A 19384-nucleotide genomic window follows, 5' to 3' on the forward strand; every position below is an offset into this window, starting at 1 on the left:
GTTCTCTGTGTGGCATTCACACCGCAGACCAGATGCAACAGAGAATGTCATTTTAAAGTTCTCCTGTATGAGTAGGCCTTGAAACTGCAAGAACCTGTGCACTATCGGCAGGCTTTGACTTTGAGAGACTAAACGGGCGCTCACTATCGATCCTCAGCTCTAAATGGAAGGCCCTACATACAGTGGTGGATACCATCTGTATGCCAGCTAAGAAGGTCTTTCTTCATTCATCTGCCCTGAGTAGATCTCTTGAGACTGAAGTGAAGGCTTGATACACAACCATAAAAAAAGAAGAGACTAAAAGAACACTCTTCACTTCAACCCTCTTCTCATTTAGCTGGAGCTGTGACTGTAGATGAATCATTTGCTTCTCTTCAGGGAGTTTCCTTGTAGATATTTTTTTTTCCATGAGGTTATAGTGTCTGCCTTGCCATATTATCTGAAACGGTGTACAGTGGTAACATAGACCATCTCCATCCAGGACAGAAGGCTGTATGACCATGTTCTGAAGAGAGAAATACAGGAGTCTTCTTTCATTAGGGTTACAGCTTTTCCTTCTCCACCTCAAGTTTTAGTTTGGGAGAAATTTCTGTCAGTGATTCCATCGCTGCATAGACACAGATGTCAGTACCATTCCAGGTCATGCTCCTATGCCAGACTGGACACTAATTTGGTTTCTTCCTATCAATATTACCAAGATAGATGACACTGTTAGTCCCAGCAATGTAATGTTCATGGCCATCGATACCATGGCTAGTATAGATGCAGGTCCCCTTCTTGGGCATCCTGATATTCTGAGATTAGTTCTTCCACTGGCAACCATTGTTCTAGGCATTATACTTGCCACTATAAGAATGAGGCTTCCTTGACATGGCCTTCCAGACACAAGAGACGTTCCTTTTCACTTGCTGCATCTCACTTCTGGAAACTCCTTCCCCCACAAGCACAGCTCGTCACTTCTTTGACCAGTTTCAAAACTGGGTTGAAGACTGGGAAGTTCAGGGAAGCGTTCCCAGGCATTGCATGATTGTTATTTGATGTTTTTAACTTCTTGCCTGGCCTTATTTCATTGAACTCTTTCCTGTATTATTATGTATTATTTTATATGTATTATGCTATTATTTTGTAGAATGTATGCCATGGGCAGGTTTATTTTTTATCTATTTTGCTGATTGTGTGTACAGTGCTGTGTAAATCTAAGGTGCTATATAATAAAGCAGACAAAGAAGAAGAAGAAGAAGAAGAAGAAGAAGAGACATCATTCCTACTATATGCACTTGGTAGTCCTGGTCTCTGTTCAGCAAGATCAAACATATGTTGAACAGAACCTTTCTACAAATCCTACATCTAAGACTAGGACGTGTCTCTGCCAACTCAGGCCCATGATACTATATGCAGTACAAAGGGAAAATCCACTCCTTTTACCTCCACTGTTGCTATTGCTAGCCAGACCATATATCTTTCTTCGATGTCTGGGACTTCCAAGTCTGGATCTGATCCTGATTCTGATTCTGTGATTGTGCCAACTAGAAAGTCTCTCTCTGACTGAGTTAGACACCATGGGCCCTTCCTCCTCAACTGATGGTATCAAGGCATTTGTCAGTCAGATGATCCATATGGCCAAGTCTCTTGACATTAAGGTCCAGCAACTACTCACTCCAATTGAGGATCTGCTTTTTCAGTGGATTCAATTCAAGCAACCACTCTTGTGGCTTTACTGATGCTTCTCAATCTCACTCAAATCATTCAGAAATTTTGGTCAACACCATTGTCCATTTCATCCCCTTCCAGCAAGGTAGAGACTCTACAGGTTAGACAATTCAGCCATTCCTCCTCTAGAGCATCATCTAAAACCTAATTCCATCATTGTTGATACTGCCCAGTCAAGAATTTCATGCATTCTAACCCCTACACAAGGAGGGCAAGAAGTTTGATGCTGTGAAGAAAAAATTATATTCTTCAGCTGCTTTCATCTCCAAGATCTCTAATTACAGTACTTGGCTTGCATGCCTACAACCAACTCCTTTGGGAGAAGATGACACTGTGCTTAAAGAAGATCAGGGACAAAGATCTCAGAGTAGCTTCTCTCCTACAAACAGGAAACACACAAGTTGGCAGATCATCAGATCATGACTGCTCAACACATCACTGACTCTGGGGGCAAGGCAATGGCCAGATGGGTAGCTCTTGGGGGCCATGCCTGATCATCAGGCCTTTCTGACTAAGCCTGAGTGGTCATAGAAGATCTTCTGTTTGATGATGCTGGACATCAAAAACTGACTCCAGGCTGGAGCACACTTATAAGATCATGTCCACTGTTAAGAAGTTTAGATTCAATCCTCTTGTCTAGTCTTCCTCTAAGTTTCAATATGGAAGCAACAAGTGCAGACAGTACTCAAAATGGTTGTGCAATCTATTGAGATCTTGGTTCAGTACAGTTACCAATCAGCTATGTTGGTTACCCCAAAACCCACTGCTTCTGTCCAGATGTTCAAGTCTGGACAGATGAAGAAGAAGCCGGGTGACACCTCCAAGCACCGACTTCAACTTTCAGTCAGACAAAACTATGATGGCCGAGTTTCCACAGTCTCAGACCTCCATCCATTTTGGTGACAATAACGTACTGGGAAAATCCAGTGATGAACTTCAGATTGGGGTACAGGCTCAATTGCTCCTCCTTTCTGCAAAACAAACAAACAAACAAACAAACAAAAAGTCTGCTTCTTGGAGTATAATGGTGGAAGGAGATGTGGATTGGAAGAATGCTGCTCTCCATTCAAACAGCCTGGAGTCTCTTTCCAATGGACCATCAGTACTTCCATCTCCCAGACCTCTCTACATCCTGAAGGTCTTGGATCACTCACTATTCCACCAATGTGTTCCATTCCACTATCAGCTCCAAAATTTCTACCAGATATGGAACTCTTTCACCACAGACCTGTGTGTACTCAACATCACTTCAGGACTCTCTGACAAAAGGGCTCAGTGTTTCAAGGTTTGTATACAAATCGCTACACAGGTGGTTGGACCCATCCAATGTCCAGGTTGACATGCCTTTCTCCATCCCAAAACCTCAGGATTACATCACAACGGAGGCATCAGTGATGGGATGGGGTGCCCATTTAGACAATCCTGTTGTCTTTGGTCATCAGAAGAACAGAGACTTCTGGCTCTGGAACCACTGGCTGTAGAAAAAAGCAAAAGGCAAGGTGGTGCAAGTGTTGACTGACAACACCACTGTCATGAATTACCTAAATAAGTAAGGTGATACCTGTTCTTGTACTCTCCTTACCACACAGTTCAACTCGGGGACTGGTGCATTCAGAGAGACATCTCCATTTTTGCTGTCCATTTTCCTGGAGAGGAAAATGTCCTTTCAGATGCTCTCAGTCAAAACATACATTCAAGCTATGAGTGAAAAATCCATCCTGAGATGCTGATGGGGTGTTTCTGAGCTAGATTTTTTGCTTCAGCTCAAAAAGCCAGTATGTAGATTTCTGTTTCAGACAGCATCAGGGCAGATTGCATGCAGATAGCTTCCTTTTCAGTTGGTAAAGCCTTGTGCTGTATGCCTTCCCTACAGTCCTTCTTCTGACCAGAATCATTGCGAAGCTTCACTGGGACTGTGAGAGATGCATCCTGATTGCCTCATGGTGATCAGGGCAACTGTACTTCATGCATCTTCTTTACCCATCCTGAGGAGAGTATTTTGGTTGCCACACAGAGCATATCTCCTCACCATGTTTGACAGCCAGGTCAGGCACCCCAGTCTCAATACTCTTCACCTGTTGGCTGGAGGATCCTGCCCTAAATGCCCTACCAGTTGTGGTGAGAGATATTATTGAGGGTTCCTGGTGGCACAGTGCTTAAATGCCGGTACTGCAGCCATTCACAGTCGGAAGGATGTGAGTTCAATCCCAGTCAGGGCTCCAGGGCCCACTCAGCCATTTTAGCCTGTTTGCTGATTCCCTAATTCCATGGTCGATTGATGTGGCTGAATCTACTGTTGTACATGTACTGGACTTCCTAATTTCTGCTTGTTGAATTGAGGCTTCTCTTTGTCTTTGGTTTGTTGTTACTTGGCTGCCATTTCAGCATGTTTTCAATTTCCTGGTAAGCTTTCTTGTTTTACACATCCTTTGATTATAAAGTTTTTGAAGGATGGGAGACACCTGGCTGAACGAGACTACGTGTGAATGGGATCTAGTCGCCCTCCTTTGGACACGCTCCAGTTTCTCAATGTCCTTTTTGAATAGTGGTGTCCAGAACTGGGCACAGTATTCGAGGTGGGATCTGACCAAAGCAGAATAGAGTGGCACTATTATTTCCCTTGATCTAGACACTATATTTTTATTGATGGAGCCTAAAATTGCATTGGCCTTTTTAGCTGCTGCATCATACTGTTGACTCATGTTCATCTTGTGGTCTACTTGAACTCTTAGATCCCTTTCACACATAGTCTCATTCAGTCAGGTGTCCTCCCATCCTATATCTGTGCATTTCAGTTTTCTGCCCTAAGTGCAGTACCTTATATTTCTCTGTGTTGAATTTCAAAAAAAAGAAATGAGCACTTAAAAATATTTTGAAAACATTGATTTCAAACATGATTTCAGAATATGATAAACTGATTGCTGACAAGAAGTGTAATACGTCCCATTAACCAAATGTTGTGAGCTTGAAAACATTAAAAGTGTATTATAACTTGTATCACTTAGCAAAGTATTTTTTAACATTAATTTGATCTTAAGTAACAAGTGTAATTTAATTGATATTAATTGAAATTTCCCCTTTTAAAATATGGTTTATTTACAAAATAATTTAGTCATTAATTATACCTTTACTTGGAAAGTGAGCCAATAAAAACCCAACAGGGCCTGAAGTAGGCACTTTTGCCCTGTCTGTTTCTGGCCTTGGTTGGATGGCTGTTTGAAAATAGGCAAAATAGTTTTTCAGAAACTTTTGACAGAAAGGAGGAATGGAGGTCAGCAAGGATCACCATAGAGGTGCAGAAAGGACAGGCGAGAAGAAGTCATGGCCACAAGGATGAGGAAGACTGGGGGGAGCCATGAGTGATGGTGTAAGGAGCTGAGATCATATTCTCCTGAAAGCCAAAGCTTCAAAAGCAAAAACATTTCTTGTAAATGGAAAAAAGACTGTGAGTAATTATAAATAAACAAATTGAAATATGAGGAGAATAGACTGGAACTGCCTAATTAAAGATTTAACAAGAGGAAAGATAAATAAGTGGCATTTTTGTTTTCTGCAATTGCTGGCTAGCTGTCTGCTAAGCTGATTGGAAGTTAAGATTTACAAAACAAAATTAAAGTAAAATACTTTAAAAATAAATGTATTGGATTGTGTGGGATTTGAAGAATTGAAACACTGAAATATTAATTAAAGAACAAACTGAGAGAGAAAAATATAATAAACCGCATGTCAGTAGTTTGAGACATAACTTTTAGCAGATGTCCAAAAGTCAAAAAAGAAAAATGAAACAGTTTTAAGTTGGAAGAAACAATCTGTACATCCATCGGATAAAGTGTATGCATGCTTATAAAGAGTAGACTCACAAGAGAATTTTGAGGCTCAGAATAAAGAAATGCAAAAACAGAAATCTGGTTCCACAGACACAATCTAAAAAGCCAGAGCTAAACCCCAAACTCTAGCCAGATAATAGATATACCAAAGGGGATGAAATTAAAATGTGGTCCTTCCAGGTGTTAACAGAAAATCAAGTCAAAAGCAATGAAGCTTTTAAAGAGACAATCATTAAAAACAATGGAACATTATCAGAGATAATAACTAATAAAATTATGGATAAATGAATAAATCTATTCAGATTATTAAAAAAGAAATTCAAAGAGTGGGGAAAAAGTAAAATCATTGAAAGAAGAACAAAAAGTTCAGCAGAAGTTAACTTCAGAACATTAATCAAGACTGGGACAAGTTGAATGAAAAACATTGACCTGCAGGACAGATAGAAGAAACAACCTTCATATCTGTGGTTTTCGTGAGATGGCAAATAAAACACCGAGGACCTTGAAGAAGGAAATTCTCAAGTGGCTACAAAGTAGGGTTCCTCAGATTACTTGGGAAGAACAGGATGTGGAATGTCTGCATGGAGCAACAACTCTAAAAAGAGGCCTAGTTCCCAGAGATGTAATCTTGAGAGTAACAAGCTTTTATAAGAAATACCTTTTAATGCAAGAAATCAGGAAACTTTCAAGATCATTGAAATACAGAGACACAATAATTGAAATCTATAATGATCTTTGCCCAGAGACAATCAATTGGAGAAGAGGAATCAAACCATGCATCACAGTTCTGCAAAATAATAATAATAATAATAATAATAATAATGGAATAAGATACTGTTAGGGTTACCCATTTTTTAAATTATTATTTTAGTAGAAAGGGAAGCAGCATAAGATCTATTCCCTGGAACTGTGGCCCATTACAAACGGGCTATATAGTACGCGCGGAGCGCATACTAGGGTTAGGAAGGGGCGGTGCTTCCGCACCCCCCTAACCCTAGTACGCGCTCTGTGCGCACAAAATGGCAACGGCCATTCCACACGGCCGCCACCATCAATACGTCACAACCGCGCTGCCTCCAAACGAGGCGGCACGGTTGTGACGTATTGGGGCCGCGCCACGGCGCCTATGACGCCCTTTGCACGACCTTGGAAGGAGCTCTGATTTGCGTCACTGGGTGCAGCCTTCAGACAGCTGCGCCCAGCGACGCAAGAGAGAAAGCGGGGTGTCCTTGGGGCTTGGGGTTATGGATAAGTGGAAAGATAAATCAGACACAACAACAAGGGATAGACTCAATAATACTACACCCTGAATAAGGTAATAAATAGAAACTAATTAAAAGATATATGGAGACTGATTAAAGAGGATGAAAATTTAGTTATTATTCATCAGTTCATAAAAATTACTCAAGAATAGATTTTATTTTTGTATCAAAATATATGGTTCAAAAGGTATTAGATACAGGAATAGAAGGAATAAAATTCATAGACCATGCTTTAGTACGTATTTAGTTAAAAAGGATTATAGTGAAGCAAAAAGATGGAGGTTGGATAGCAGTATACTTAATTATAAAGATTGAGAAAGAATGGCAAAATATATGGGACATCAATAATAGAGAGGTTTCTCAAGCTATGGTATGGGATACTATGAAAGTGGTTGCAAGAGGGATTTGCATTAGGGAATCATGTAAAGAGACAACAGGGAGAGAGAAAAGTAAAATTAGAAATGAAAATAAAAAATTAGAGAATAAATACATAAATACATAAAAAAACAGGAGTAAAATATATATATAGAATTACAAGCTAAAAGAAACGAATGAGAGAAAATAGAAATAGATGAGGTCCAGAGAAATTTGATATATTTATGGAGTTTTTTAATATAGCAATAGGTATTTTAAAAGCTGGCAAGATCAGCACAACAAAAGAAAGAGGAATATGATTAATGTGATAAAAGATAAAACAGGAAAGATACGTATAATGATTATGAAAGAACAGATAAAGATATTTTAAAGAATATTACAAAGAATTATATTCAACAGGGAATAAGTCAATGGAAAAAATTGAGGAATATATTGAGAAACATTGGAAAATAAAAATAGAGGAGGATAAAGAAATAATGGAATAATTGCTTTCAAAAAAAGAAATAGAAAAAGTGATAGATAAATTAAAAGTAGGGAAATCACCAGGAATGGATGGGTTGAGACCAGAATATTATAAAACATTGTAAAAGTTTTTAATGCCTAAATTGGAAGTGTTATATAACAAAATTCTAAATTCTAAATTGAGAAAGGAGCCTACCATCATAGATAATACTGATTCTGAAACCAGACAAATATTTGACAGATCCTGAATCATATAGGCTCATATTGTCATGGACTGCCCTAGGCAATATGACATCCCTTCAAATACTTAAACAGGGCTATCATATCATCTCTTAACCTTCTCTTCTCCAGGCTAAACATACACAGCTACCTAAGTCGTTCCTCATAAGGCATGGTTTCCAGACCCTTCACCATTTTAGTTGTCCTACTTTGGACATGCTCCAGTTTCTCAACATCCTCTTTGAACTGTGGTGCCCAGAATATATAATGCTGCCATTCCACTTTTACTGCTCTGGCTGCCTCCTGTTGCATTCTAGGATTTGTTGTTCAGTGAGGCCTAAGAGGCCTCTGGCTGACAATTCTAAATGCCCTTACCTAAACTGCAAGTCCCAGAATGCCACATGAGGCAGCCAGAGAACTAAAATTGGAATAGCAGCACTGTAAGAGTATATTGCGGTAATGAGACATGAATCAAAGCACATTTTGAAAGATGTTGAAATAAAGATGTCGAAAGATTCTGAAAGGAAGTTACAAGCCTGGCAATGTAGCTATACTATGAAATTTGATGTTTGCTAACACTGATTGTGAATTTTAGTGCTCTCGCCTAAAAAAAGGAGTAATTAGCTTTGCACAGGACAGTGACATCTAGATCTCAAGATAGGTTATTTTTCTATTGCTAATGGAGCTGAAATTTCATTACCTGTCTTTTATTCCTCTTTTCCCTAGTCCTCACAGGGCCAATAAGGTGTGGTGGGGTGTCTCTGCCCACACTGAAATCCCTCAATACCACCTTAACTGGCATCTCAGATAGAATGTACACCTGTGACTCTAACATCTGCATCATTTTCCTTTTGTATAATTTTTGACATCTTTGCCTGATGAAGAAGCCAGAGAAGCTTTGGAAGTTTTCATAATGTATTTTATGCTTTGGAGTTGGCCCCCCAAAATGTATTGCTACTGTACTTGTAAATTTTGGATTTTGTTGTATTTTACTGACTGTAACTGTTTCTAATAATTTCTAACATGATTACATTTATTTTCTTTACTCGTTCTCTATCCTGCATTCCTACATTCCAAAATGTTGGTGTTGGTTTTCCAGGCTGCTGTACCTCTGGAACACACTTGTAAACTGCATTTCCTCAATAAGCAATAACTTTGTACCATGTCAACTCTTTACATATTTAATTGCAGGTCTCAAAGGGGGTAGTGTGAGACTGATGTTTTGGGGAGGGTGCGATGATATGAAAAGGCAGAAAATGATAACTCTTTTTTTCTTTTTTTTTAAACATAGATTTGCCACCAATTTAAATGGAGTAGGAGCCACAACCAGGAGACTAGCAGCACATTCCACAAAAGTCCCAGTGGGAAAGATGCCACAAATAGTGTCAAAGCATTTTTGAAAAAGAAGAAAAGTGTGGGGAAGCTGTCTGCTGTCTCCCTTTGTTATGATAATCATGCCACATACTCTCACATTAATATTTTTTCACCCACTCTGAAAATAACTCCTCTGTAATGTATTATAGGTATTATAGGCGGGATACAGACTGCCCAAAAAAGGCAGTCTCCTGCTGCCCTGGTTTGCTCTGCGAGGGAGCCGCAGCGGACAAACCGCGCGGCTCCGTCACGGAGCAAAAAGAACCCGCAAAAAGTGGGTTCTTCTTGTGGTGCCTTTGTGACGCCGCAATTCTCCAATGGCGCACTTGCGGCATCACAAAGATGCCGGGACGTGCGGACACTAAGCATCCATCACGTCAAAATGGCGGCGCCCGTGTGTACAGGGCACCACCATTTTGACACCCCTGTCACGTGCTAGGGGTGAGGCTGGTATGGACACTGCGTCCTCGACCAACCCCAGCACATGATGGGGGCACTGCAAAGGCCCATATAAATCGGGCCATAGTCCCACATCTTCATATCTATAATAGTACATAATCATGGACCTTCAATATGACATTGAACAGCTCTTCCATACTGCAGAAATAAAGGGATTTGATACCACTTTAACTGTCATGGCTCCATTCTGTGGAATCCTAGGATTTATAGTTTAGTGAGGTTTTCAGCCTGGTTTGTCACAGAGCTCTGGGGTCTCACCTATCTACAAATCCAAAGGTTCTATAGGATAGAAACATGACAGTTAAAATTGTATCAAACTACTTTATTTCTGTAATGTGTCTACACCCTAAGTTGGGCTTCAGTTGTTCTTTCTCTCTAGCAGTATTTCCACTGTTTAAATAATTTAATTGAATAATTAACATATAATTCCTAATTCTTTCTCTTTGTGTAAAAAAAGGATATTAAATAAACAGACTGAGGATTTGACTGTCTTTTCCTGAAAGTTTTTCCGGAAGATTCCGGTCCCTCCAAATATCTCGAACAAAAAAGTAGTTATTGAAAATTAAGTACTTTTAGTAAATGCAAAAAAGCAGAAACAGATTTTTTTCTGTAAGCCACCTTGGCACACATGCTAGGAGAAAGGTAGCAATAAAATAGACACACACACATACCCCCCCACACATACAACTTAAATACTACGCTGTTCCACTATGCTGTTCAAATTCTCCCTTTTTTCACCACATGTTTCCATGTTTACCTTATTTAGGGCATCTTCATCATCATCCATGAAGTACAACACAGGGACGTTTAACTGAGAAGCTGCTACCCACTGAAGGATGGCTTGGAGCTGTTTGTTGTGGATGTTTTCAGGAGCATTTTGGTTGGTCACAACCACTTTGCGGTGGGACACAGTGTCTTCACCAGACCCTACTCGACTTTCTGCAGATTCTATGTCCTTTGAATATATAGGACCAGTGGCATCTTCACCATCTCCCATATCTCCAAGACCTGATTCAGGATTGCTGTATTTGGCTATCATAAGACACAGCTTGGTCACTGTATCCACCAGGTTGTCAATGAATGGCCCACTGCCTCCTTCTTTCTTGTTGACGTCAAACTGATCCAGAATCATTTTGGTCAGTCCAGATATAGCATCTTCATAAGAATGGTCTGCTTCCGAAAAGCCTGAAGGCCCAGGCCCCTCAGGGCATTTGTAAGAACCCCTATATGGTTCATCAGCCATCAAAGGCAGATTAGCATTTCCTCCTAATTTGTTGACTGTCTCATTGATGAGCTTCTGGATAAGCATTACTACCACACTTGACATATCATTTTCAGCATTCGTTTCAGATTGTTCATCATCACTCTTTTTAGTTGTGTCATACTGCTTTGAGGAAGGGAGCACCGAGGCATTACCACTTTTATCTTGAGACATAAACCCAAATGTGGTGCCAGCTGCCTTGCTGGATCTGCCACCTTCACCTGCATCCTTCATTGCATTCTCCTGCTGAACTAGATGATACTGAATCAGCAGTAATGCTGTCACAATCAGGTCTCTTGCCCAGGAATCTGTTGAAAGGTTACCAAGTTCTTGATTTTCTGGATTCCACGTTGCCTTTGACTGGGGATTTGATCCTGTATTGTCATTCTGTTGTTTCTGGTGCCACATGGAGAGGCCCTCCTTTATTATGTGATTGCCAACTGTTTCTGCACAGGTCATTTCCTTTTCCTTAACTGTTTCTGTTTTTGTGGCAGAAAATCTCATGTTTTGAGTTTTTGTATCAGTTCCTGGACCTGTCTTGACAGTTGCAAAGGCCATGCTCTGAGACTTGGCTTTCTCATTTACCTGTTTTTGTACAATCAAAGCATTATGTAACCGATTAAGCATGGCTTGGACAATTTCAGAAGCCTTTTGGCTTCCTTGGGTGAAAAGGCTCCGCTTCACTGCTGAAACAAAATCAGAATCAGTCATGAGTGTTCCAGTAACATCATGCAGGTTTTTCATACAGGAGTCTATCAAGTCAGACACAACCTCCTTGGAATGCTTTAGCAGTACCTTTTTTAACACTGCACAAGCTATATTAGAGTCATTTACTTTAACTTTCATGGTTTTCATAACAGAAACCATCATGTCTGAAACCACATTATTAGCATAAACCAATATGCCTTTGCTTAATGAATTGGTGTATTCATCTGCACCAAAGCGCTTTCTATGGTTGCAGGCTTTGGTCTCATCACTGTAAGGTTCACTTTTGTTAGGTATTTCTGTTTCTTCCTCTTTGTAATAAAATGAGGCTTTCTTCTTAGAACTAGGACTTCCTTCATATTTACATTCACACATTTTAGATGGATTGTGCTTGCAGTCATCTGTACCCACTCCAATAGACCTGTGTCCATGGTCTCCGGAAGCAAAGGTGGACTTATGTATGCATGTTGTGTTGCCATCTGACCGGTCATTCATTTCTTTGCGTGCCATTGCTATAGCAAGGTTAGAAAGCCTATTGCAATAAAAAGAGACTTCATCTGGATCAGGATTTGTGTTTGGTGAAGCTGATCCATCACTTTCTTCATCCTTAGATCCCTTTTGACAAGCAGCCTTCATTGTCAAGTGGAAGTTAGGAGAGTCCCTGTTGGAGCTGACATTGACACTTAATTCCTCATCACAGATACTGTAACCACCTGGGGACTGTACATTACGCTTCTGCATGCTTTGTCTCTCTGTAGATGTCTCCCTTGATCTTGCACCACCTGCATTATTACTGGCATTCAGTACATTTTGGACTCCAATTGCACACTTCTCCAGATCTTTTCGAAGCCAGCTCAAGACTTTTAGTGGATCAGGGGAATTTTGTTGGAAAAGTTTAGCTGAATCAGTCTAAAGTTTGGAACAAAAGAGAGATTTGTAATGGTTTAGTGGGTAAGGTGCAGGATAATAGAATACAGCAATACCTACCCCTACCTTCCACCCTCAAAACAGAATTGGATGCCCAACCAATTCTTGTTTCAATTTTCCAACGACATTTGCATTTGGTTGTTGGGGTTTTGTTTTGTTTTGTTTTGTTTTGCAGCCTGTAGTGGGTTCTGTGGTAGAAAACTGGGCCCCAGAACTCTAAAATTTGCCTCCATCTGGTTTAGCCCCATTATCACCATACATTCATTTGGCACTACATTTTTTATTCTGAAATGCAATTGTTCTAATGAGGAGGGCTTTAAGGTGGAATCTGACTTACTGTCCAAAAAACTAAGAGACAAGGGTTATCCACAACATATGATATCCAAAGGGTTGGCAAAAGCGGATGACAAATCAAGACTGGAACTGTTAAAAATAACACAGGCCACAAACTAATTGCCTACACTGCACTCTGACATTTAATCATATCACCAACGATATACAGAAGGCTATATATAAACACTGGCACCTGCCATTGCAAAGAGCCAAAAAATCAGGGACTAAGGTGATGTGCAGACTGCCCCTTTTATAGCCAGATCGGGGCTGCAGCAACTGCACACCGTGGCCCCGATCTGGCCTTTCTGTGGAACAAAAAGGAGCTGCATATTGGTATGTATGTAAGTATAATCCAATGGCAATCCGAATGCAATCATGGGTTTTAACATTATTGCGTGATAGACTACCACACACAATTTCAGGCAATGGCAAGCTATTTTCGGGGAATGGGGAATGGGAAGTCAGTTCGAACGCAATTCGAATTCACGTAAATTCGCTGAACTAGCAAATTCATGTGAATGCGTTCTGGTCCCACTTTCTTTTCATTTGAAATTAAGATAAATTCTTCCCGTGTGATAAACTCCAAGGTACTGTTACATAGATCTGTAATTGGTTGACTGGCCAAACCTAAAGGGTGATAAACAATGGCTTCTGTTCATCCTGGAGATAAATGATCAGTGGGGTCCCACAGAGCTCTGTCCTGGGCCCAGTGCTATGCAACATCTTTATCAATGACTTGGATGACAGAATTGGGGGCATAGCTATCAAATATGCAGATGACACCCAATTAGGAGAAGTAGCTAAATACCCCAGAGGACAGGATCAAAATTTAAAATGACCTGAATAGACTAGAAGACTGGGCCAAAGATAACAAAATGAAATTCAACACAGAGAAATGTAAGGTACTGCACTTAGGGCAAAAAAATTAAAAAAAATGAAATGCACAGATATAGGATGGGGGAAACCTGGATGAACGAGACTACATGTAAAAGGGATCTAGGAGTCCAAGTAGACACAAGTTGAACATGAGTCAACAGTGCGATGAGGTAGCTAAAAAGGCCAATGCAATTTTAGGCTACATCAATAAAAGTATAGTGTCTAGATCAAGGGAAGTAATACTGCCACTCTATTCTGCTTTGGTCAGGCCCCACCTGGAATACTGTGTCCAGTTCTGGGCACCAGAATTCAAAAAGGACATTGAGAAACTAGAGCATGTCCAAAGGAAGGCGACTAAAAAGGTGAAGGCTCTGGAAAACATGCCCCATGAGGAACGACTTAGGGTGCTGGGGAGGTTTAGCCTGGAGAAGAGAAGGTTAAGAGGTGATATGATAGCCCTGTTTAAATATTTGAAAGGATTTCATATTGAGGAGGGTGCCAGCTTATTTTCTGCTGCTCCAGACTAGGACCCAGAACAATTAGGATGCAAGCTCCAGGAAAAGAGATTCCACCTCAACATTAGGAGGAATTTCCTGACAGTAAGGGCTGTTCGTCTGTGGAACACTCTTCCTCGTAGTGTAGCGTCCTTCCTTAGAGGTCTTTAAGCAGAGGCTGGATTGCCATCTTTTGGGGATGCTTTGATTGTGATTTCCTGCATGGCAGGGGTTAGACTGGATGGCCCTTGTAGTCTCTTCGAACTCCATGATTCTATGGTTCTACAATTACTTTCCCCATATATACAGTACAAAACACACACATCCTCACCTTCCTTCTTAGAAAATCAAGTCCTGCTGGAATAACAGTTTACTACTTACTGTCCAACTCTGTTCCTCCTCATCACTGGGAGTATAGCGATCAATTTTACAGAGTCCACTCTGGCTTTGTAACCAGTCAATGCTGTCTGTCATCTAGAATGGGGAAAAAATGGAGATGATTTTTTTTCAACACTTTAATTGTTTTTTATTGCATGTGGTAGTCTATCACACAATAATGTTAAACCTCATGATTGCATTCGGATTGCCATTGGATTATACTTCCAATTTTCCTTGTTTGATAAGCCTTTAAGTAATGTTTTGTGTGTATTGCAGTTCTGCAAGATCATAGAATGAGGTATTTGCAAAGAATTGCAGAATTTATATTAAAAACAACCAGATTTCCACTCCTTGGGCATTAAAAAGTAATCTGAAATAATCTGTTAAAAAAAAACCCCACAAATCCTAGAAAGCAGTACTGTCACTAGTGTTGTGCAGAGGGTTCAGTCCACACTGGGTGAGACCCCAGGGGGGTGATATCTGGTCACCCCCTGTCCCCTCTCTACCTGGCTGCAGACCATTGTTGTTGTTGCGTGCCTTCAGAAGTGGTTTCTGATTGATGCTGGCCCTATGTAATTTCTGCAAAACATTTTATTATTTTGTGCTGGCCATGCACCGTAATAAATTATTTGTTCGATGCTGGCCTTAAGAGGTAACCCTATCATGGGGTTTCCTTGCCAAGTTTCTTGGGAGAGGGATGCCATGACTGCCCGCTGAGGGTGAGACAATGTGACATGCCCAAGGGTCACCCAGTGGGTTTCCATTCTGAAACCCAGGTCTTAGGCTAGCCATAATTTCATTCCGTCTTTCATAACTCTGGACAACCCCATATCAGTCCCTGTGCCACCTGCAAGGAAAGGCGACAGGGGTACAAATATTTGCCTGTTTTCATCCTCCAAAAAACAACCTCTGCCTGGCTCTTCCTCCTCCTCCTTGAATATAAAAAATGAATATAAACACTTAATATGAATATAAGTTTATTCTTATTTATCAAAAGGGAGGACATTTTGAGATTCCTCTGGAAAAGAAGCGCATCTGGTTATCTAATCACAAAGGAGGGTAAGGCACCACAAAATGGAGGATGTTCAAGTAGAATGTTGGAGTAAAAAACACTTAATATAAAACTTAATATAAAAGTTATGCTAACAACACTTAATATAAATTTATGCTTCTCATTCACGCTCAGAAATGGAGGACATTCTGAGATTCCTTCTGGTTAGAAGGTTGAAATGTAGGACATGTCCTGGAAAAGGAGGCTCTATGTTAGAAAGGACTTGAAAGCACAAAACAACAATAGGCTGCATCAATAAAAGTATAGTGTCTAGATCAAGAGAAGTAATAGTGCCACTGTATTCTGCATTGGTTAGGCCCCACCTGGAATATTGTGTCCAGTTCTGGGCCACACAATTAAGAAAAGACCTTGAGAAACTGGAGCGTGTCCAAAGGAGGGCGACTAAAATGGTGAAGGGTCTGGAAACCATGCCCTATGAGAAACGACTTGGGAAGCTGGGGATGTTTAGCCTGGAGAAGAGAAGGTTAAGAAGTGATATGCTAGCCCTGTTCAAATATTTGAAAGGATGTCATATTGAGGAGGGAACGAGCTTGTTTTCTGCTGCTCCAGAGAACAGGACTCGGGACAATGGATGCAAGCTACAGGAAAAGAGATTCCACCTCAACATTAGGAAGAACATCCTGACAGTAAGGGCTGTTCGACAGTGGAACACACTCCCTTGGAGTGTAGTGGAGTCTCCTTCTTTGGAGGTCTTTAAACAGAGGCTGGATGGCCATCTGTCGGGGATGCTTCGTTTGAGAGTTCCTACATGGCAAGGGATTGGACTGGATGGCCCTTGCGGTCTCTTCCAACTCTACGATTCTATGATTCTGATTCTAATATGAAATTACCCCATGGAAATGGGTGGCTTATTTAAAGAAAACAAAGAGAGAATTTAAAATACACGTTTTGCTCTTGGAAAGAATTTTCTGGCATGAGGGTAACTGCTGTGCAGAATTCTGTGACTTTAACAAATTAGTCACAGACACATTCAACAGGAGAAGTTAGTTGTTGCTGTGTGCCTTCAAGTCATTTCCAACTAATAGTGACCCTAACGCTACTATTCAGTTGGTTTTCAGGTGGTCACCAGACACCCTCTATTTGGGGGGGAGGTTGACACCATGAGTTACCACACTGGGTGACAGCAACTCTAGTGATGCCACTAATGTGAAGCTTTCCAAATAATATTCACAGGGGCTGTTAAGATGGTAGCAGTGGCCTGTGAGCTTCCTCCTCTGTCCCCATGATGAATAAACTGTACATAAATTATATAAAATAAAATATATTATTCAAAATGATTTAATTTGTAATAATTTTTACAGGAAGCACTAGTCACAATGTTTTAGTATTGTTTCCATGACCTTTTCCAATGATGAAAGCACACAGTTTTGACCTTGATATGTAACTGGAACATGGAACGTGAGAAGCATGAGCCAGGGAAAACTAGACATAGTAAAGAACGAAATAGAACACATGAATATAGCAATACTAGGAGTGAGTGAGTTAAAATGGACAGGAAGTGCTAAAGTTGGCAACAAAAAAGAATCAAAAACTGTAGGAAGATTTTGATTAGGAACAAGAAATCAAGCAGGGGAGCATGTGATAGAATTCTGTGAGGCCAACAATCTATTCATTGCAAATACCTGCTTCATACAACCAAATAGGATGGTAAACACAAAAACTAGATAGACTACATAGACTACATAATTTCAAGTAGAAGATGGAGAAGCTCTATCCTTGTGGCCAAAACCAAACCATGAACTGATTGTGGCAATAGACAACAAACTGCTCATAACAAAAATCAGAGTTAAGCTGAAGAAGAAAGCAAAAACTATCATTATACTAGAATATGACCTGAATAACATTTCAGATTAATTCAAGGACAATGTAAGAAACAGATTTGAACTATTGGGCATAATCAACCGGGAACCTGAAGAACTATGGACAGAAATCAAAGACATAATTAAGGATGAATGCAAGAAAACACTAACAGTGACCAAAAAGAAAGATAAGAAACAATGGATGACAGATGAAACACTTCATGCAATAAAAGAAAGAAAAAAGCAAAAGCAAAGGGTGATACGAACAAAGCCAGAAGTATGAACTCAACTGTCCAATGTCTGACACACAAGGATAAGGAGAAATACTACAATGATCAATGCAGAGAAATAGAAGAAAACAACAAAAAGGGAACAGAAGACCTCTATCAAAAAATCCGAAAAATTAAAGCCAAGTTCACACCTAGGGCAGGGATGGAGAAAAAAATAACATAATACAGGAACAAGAAGAAATAAAAAGACACTGGAGTCAATACATAGAGGAGTTATACAAAAGAGATGAGGGAATGAATAATATTTGGAATGAGGAACCATATGAAGACAATCCCCAAATTCTAAGAAGTGCGATACTGCACGCTCCCGAACCCTAGAATGTATGGGCGCCATCATCTTGACACAGTGCCATCCATATGGTGCACGCGTCCATGACGTGTCTTGTGCGACGCATCTAAATGGTGCAGCACACAAGACACATCACCGCGATGCCCCAGGGTGCAAATGGCGCCTTGGAGGCATCGCGGGAAAGGAGTTCCATTTCGGAGCTCCTTTTTCCAGTGGATAATTGTTGCGGCCATGTGGTTGTCAAAATTATCTGACACCATTAAATGCGCCCTAAATGTCATTCATCATGCCGAAAAATCTAAAACCCCAATTTCCCTTATGTCCCTAGATGCCTTGAAAGTTTTTGACAGAGTGAACTGCCAATACTTATTTGGAGTACTAAGAAAGATGAATTTTGTAAATAATTTTATGAGCATGCTAGAAAACCTGCACACAAACTCCGACACCTTAGTGACAGTCAATAGAATAAACCCTACCTTTAGGCTTCAAAGGGAACTAAACAAGGATGTCCCTTATTCCTGCTGTTATTTTCTATTGCAACAGAGCCCTTAGCCACCTCAGTCAGAGAAAATGAAAACATAAGGGAACCCAAAATAGGAGGAACAGCACATAAACTAAATCTCTTTGCAGATGATGTGATTATCTTCCTAAAACAACCCAAATAATCCTTCCCTACTTTATGCACCATATTAAACTCCTTTTATACTTTTGCAGATTTCCAAAATAACTATTCAAAATCTAAATTGCTCATGAGGACCAAGTAAGCATTCAAAAAGCTACCAATATCCAGTTTAAAACCTCAGGATTACCTAGAAATCACCATAACAAAAGATTTTAATTAATTAATCCCCAGAAACTACAACCAAATAAATAAATGGTTAATCTCTAAAGCACTAGAATGGAAGAGACTGAAACTCTCTATTCTAGGCAGAATAGCCCCTCATTAAAATGTTTATTGTCCCTTTCCTATCCTTTCTATTTCAAACTATCCCACTTCAACCTCTACAGACAAAACTCAAACTTTGGCAAAATCTCATCAATACATTTGCTTTTAGCCATAAGAAATTCAGATTCAGGAAATCCATACGACACCTCTCTTCCAAAAAAGGGGGGTTAGCGTTGCTTGATCTTGAACTATACGTTGCAGCATTCCAACTTAGTCAAATTCCTGATTTAATTAAAAAGGATCAGATCATATACTGAATTAACATAGAAATGAATGTCCCACCATCAACCAATCTCACTTTGTTCTTTAACAAACCCACTCTGGAA

The 19384-nt window shown here is 40.1% G+C and overlaps 1 protein-coding gene across 3 annotated transcripts in view; it reads right to left on the reverse strand.

Moving 5' to 3' along the window:
* The window catches only part of AKAP3 (A-kinase anchoring protein 3), a 49006-nt gene that overhangs the window by 8213 nt on the left and 21409 nt on the right, over positions 1-19384 (reverse strand). For all 3 annotated transcript variants that reach the window (XM_042466586.1, XM_042466587.1, XM_042466588.1), the window contains exons 3-4: positions 14666-14758; positions 10446-12563 (exon numbers count right to left, since the gene is read on the reverse strand). In XM_042466586.1, coding sequence (XP_042322520.1) covers positions 10446-12563; positions 14666-14758 — 2211 coding nt within the window. The remainder of the gene's footprint in view (positions 1-10445; positions 12564-14665; positions 14759-19384) is intronic.

Source organism: Sceloporus undulatus, chromosome 5 (genome assembly GCF_019175285.1).
Source record: "Sceloporus undulatus isolate JIND9_A2432 ecotype Alabama chromosome 5, SceUnd_v1.1, whole genome shotgun sequence".
Lineage (NCBI taxonomy): Eukaryota > Metazoa > Chordata > Lepidosauria > Squamata > Phrynosomatidae > Sceloporus > Sceloporus undulatus.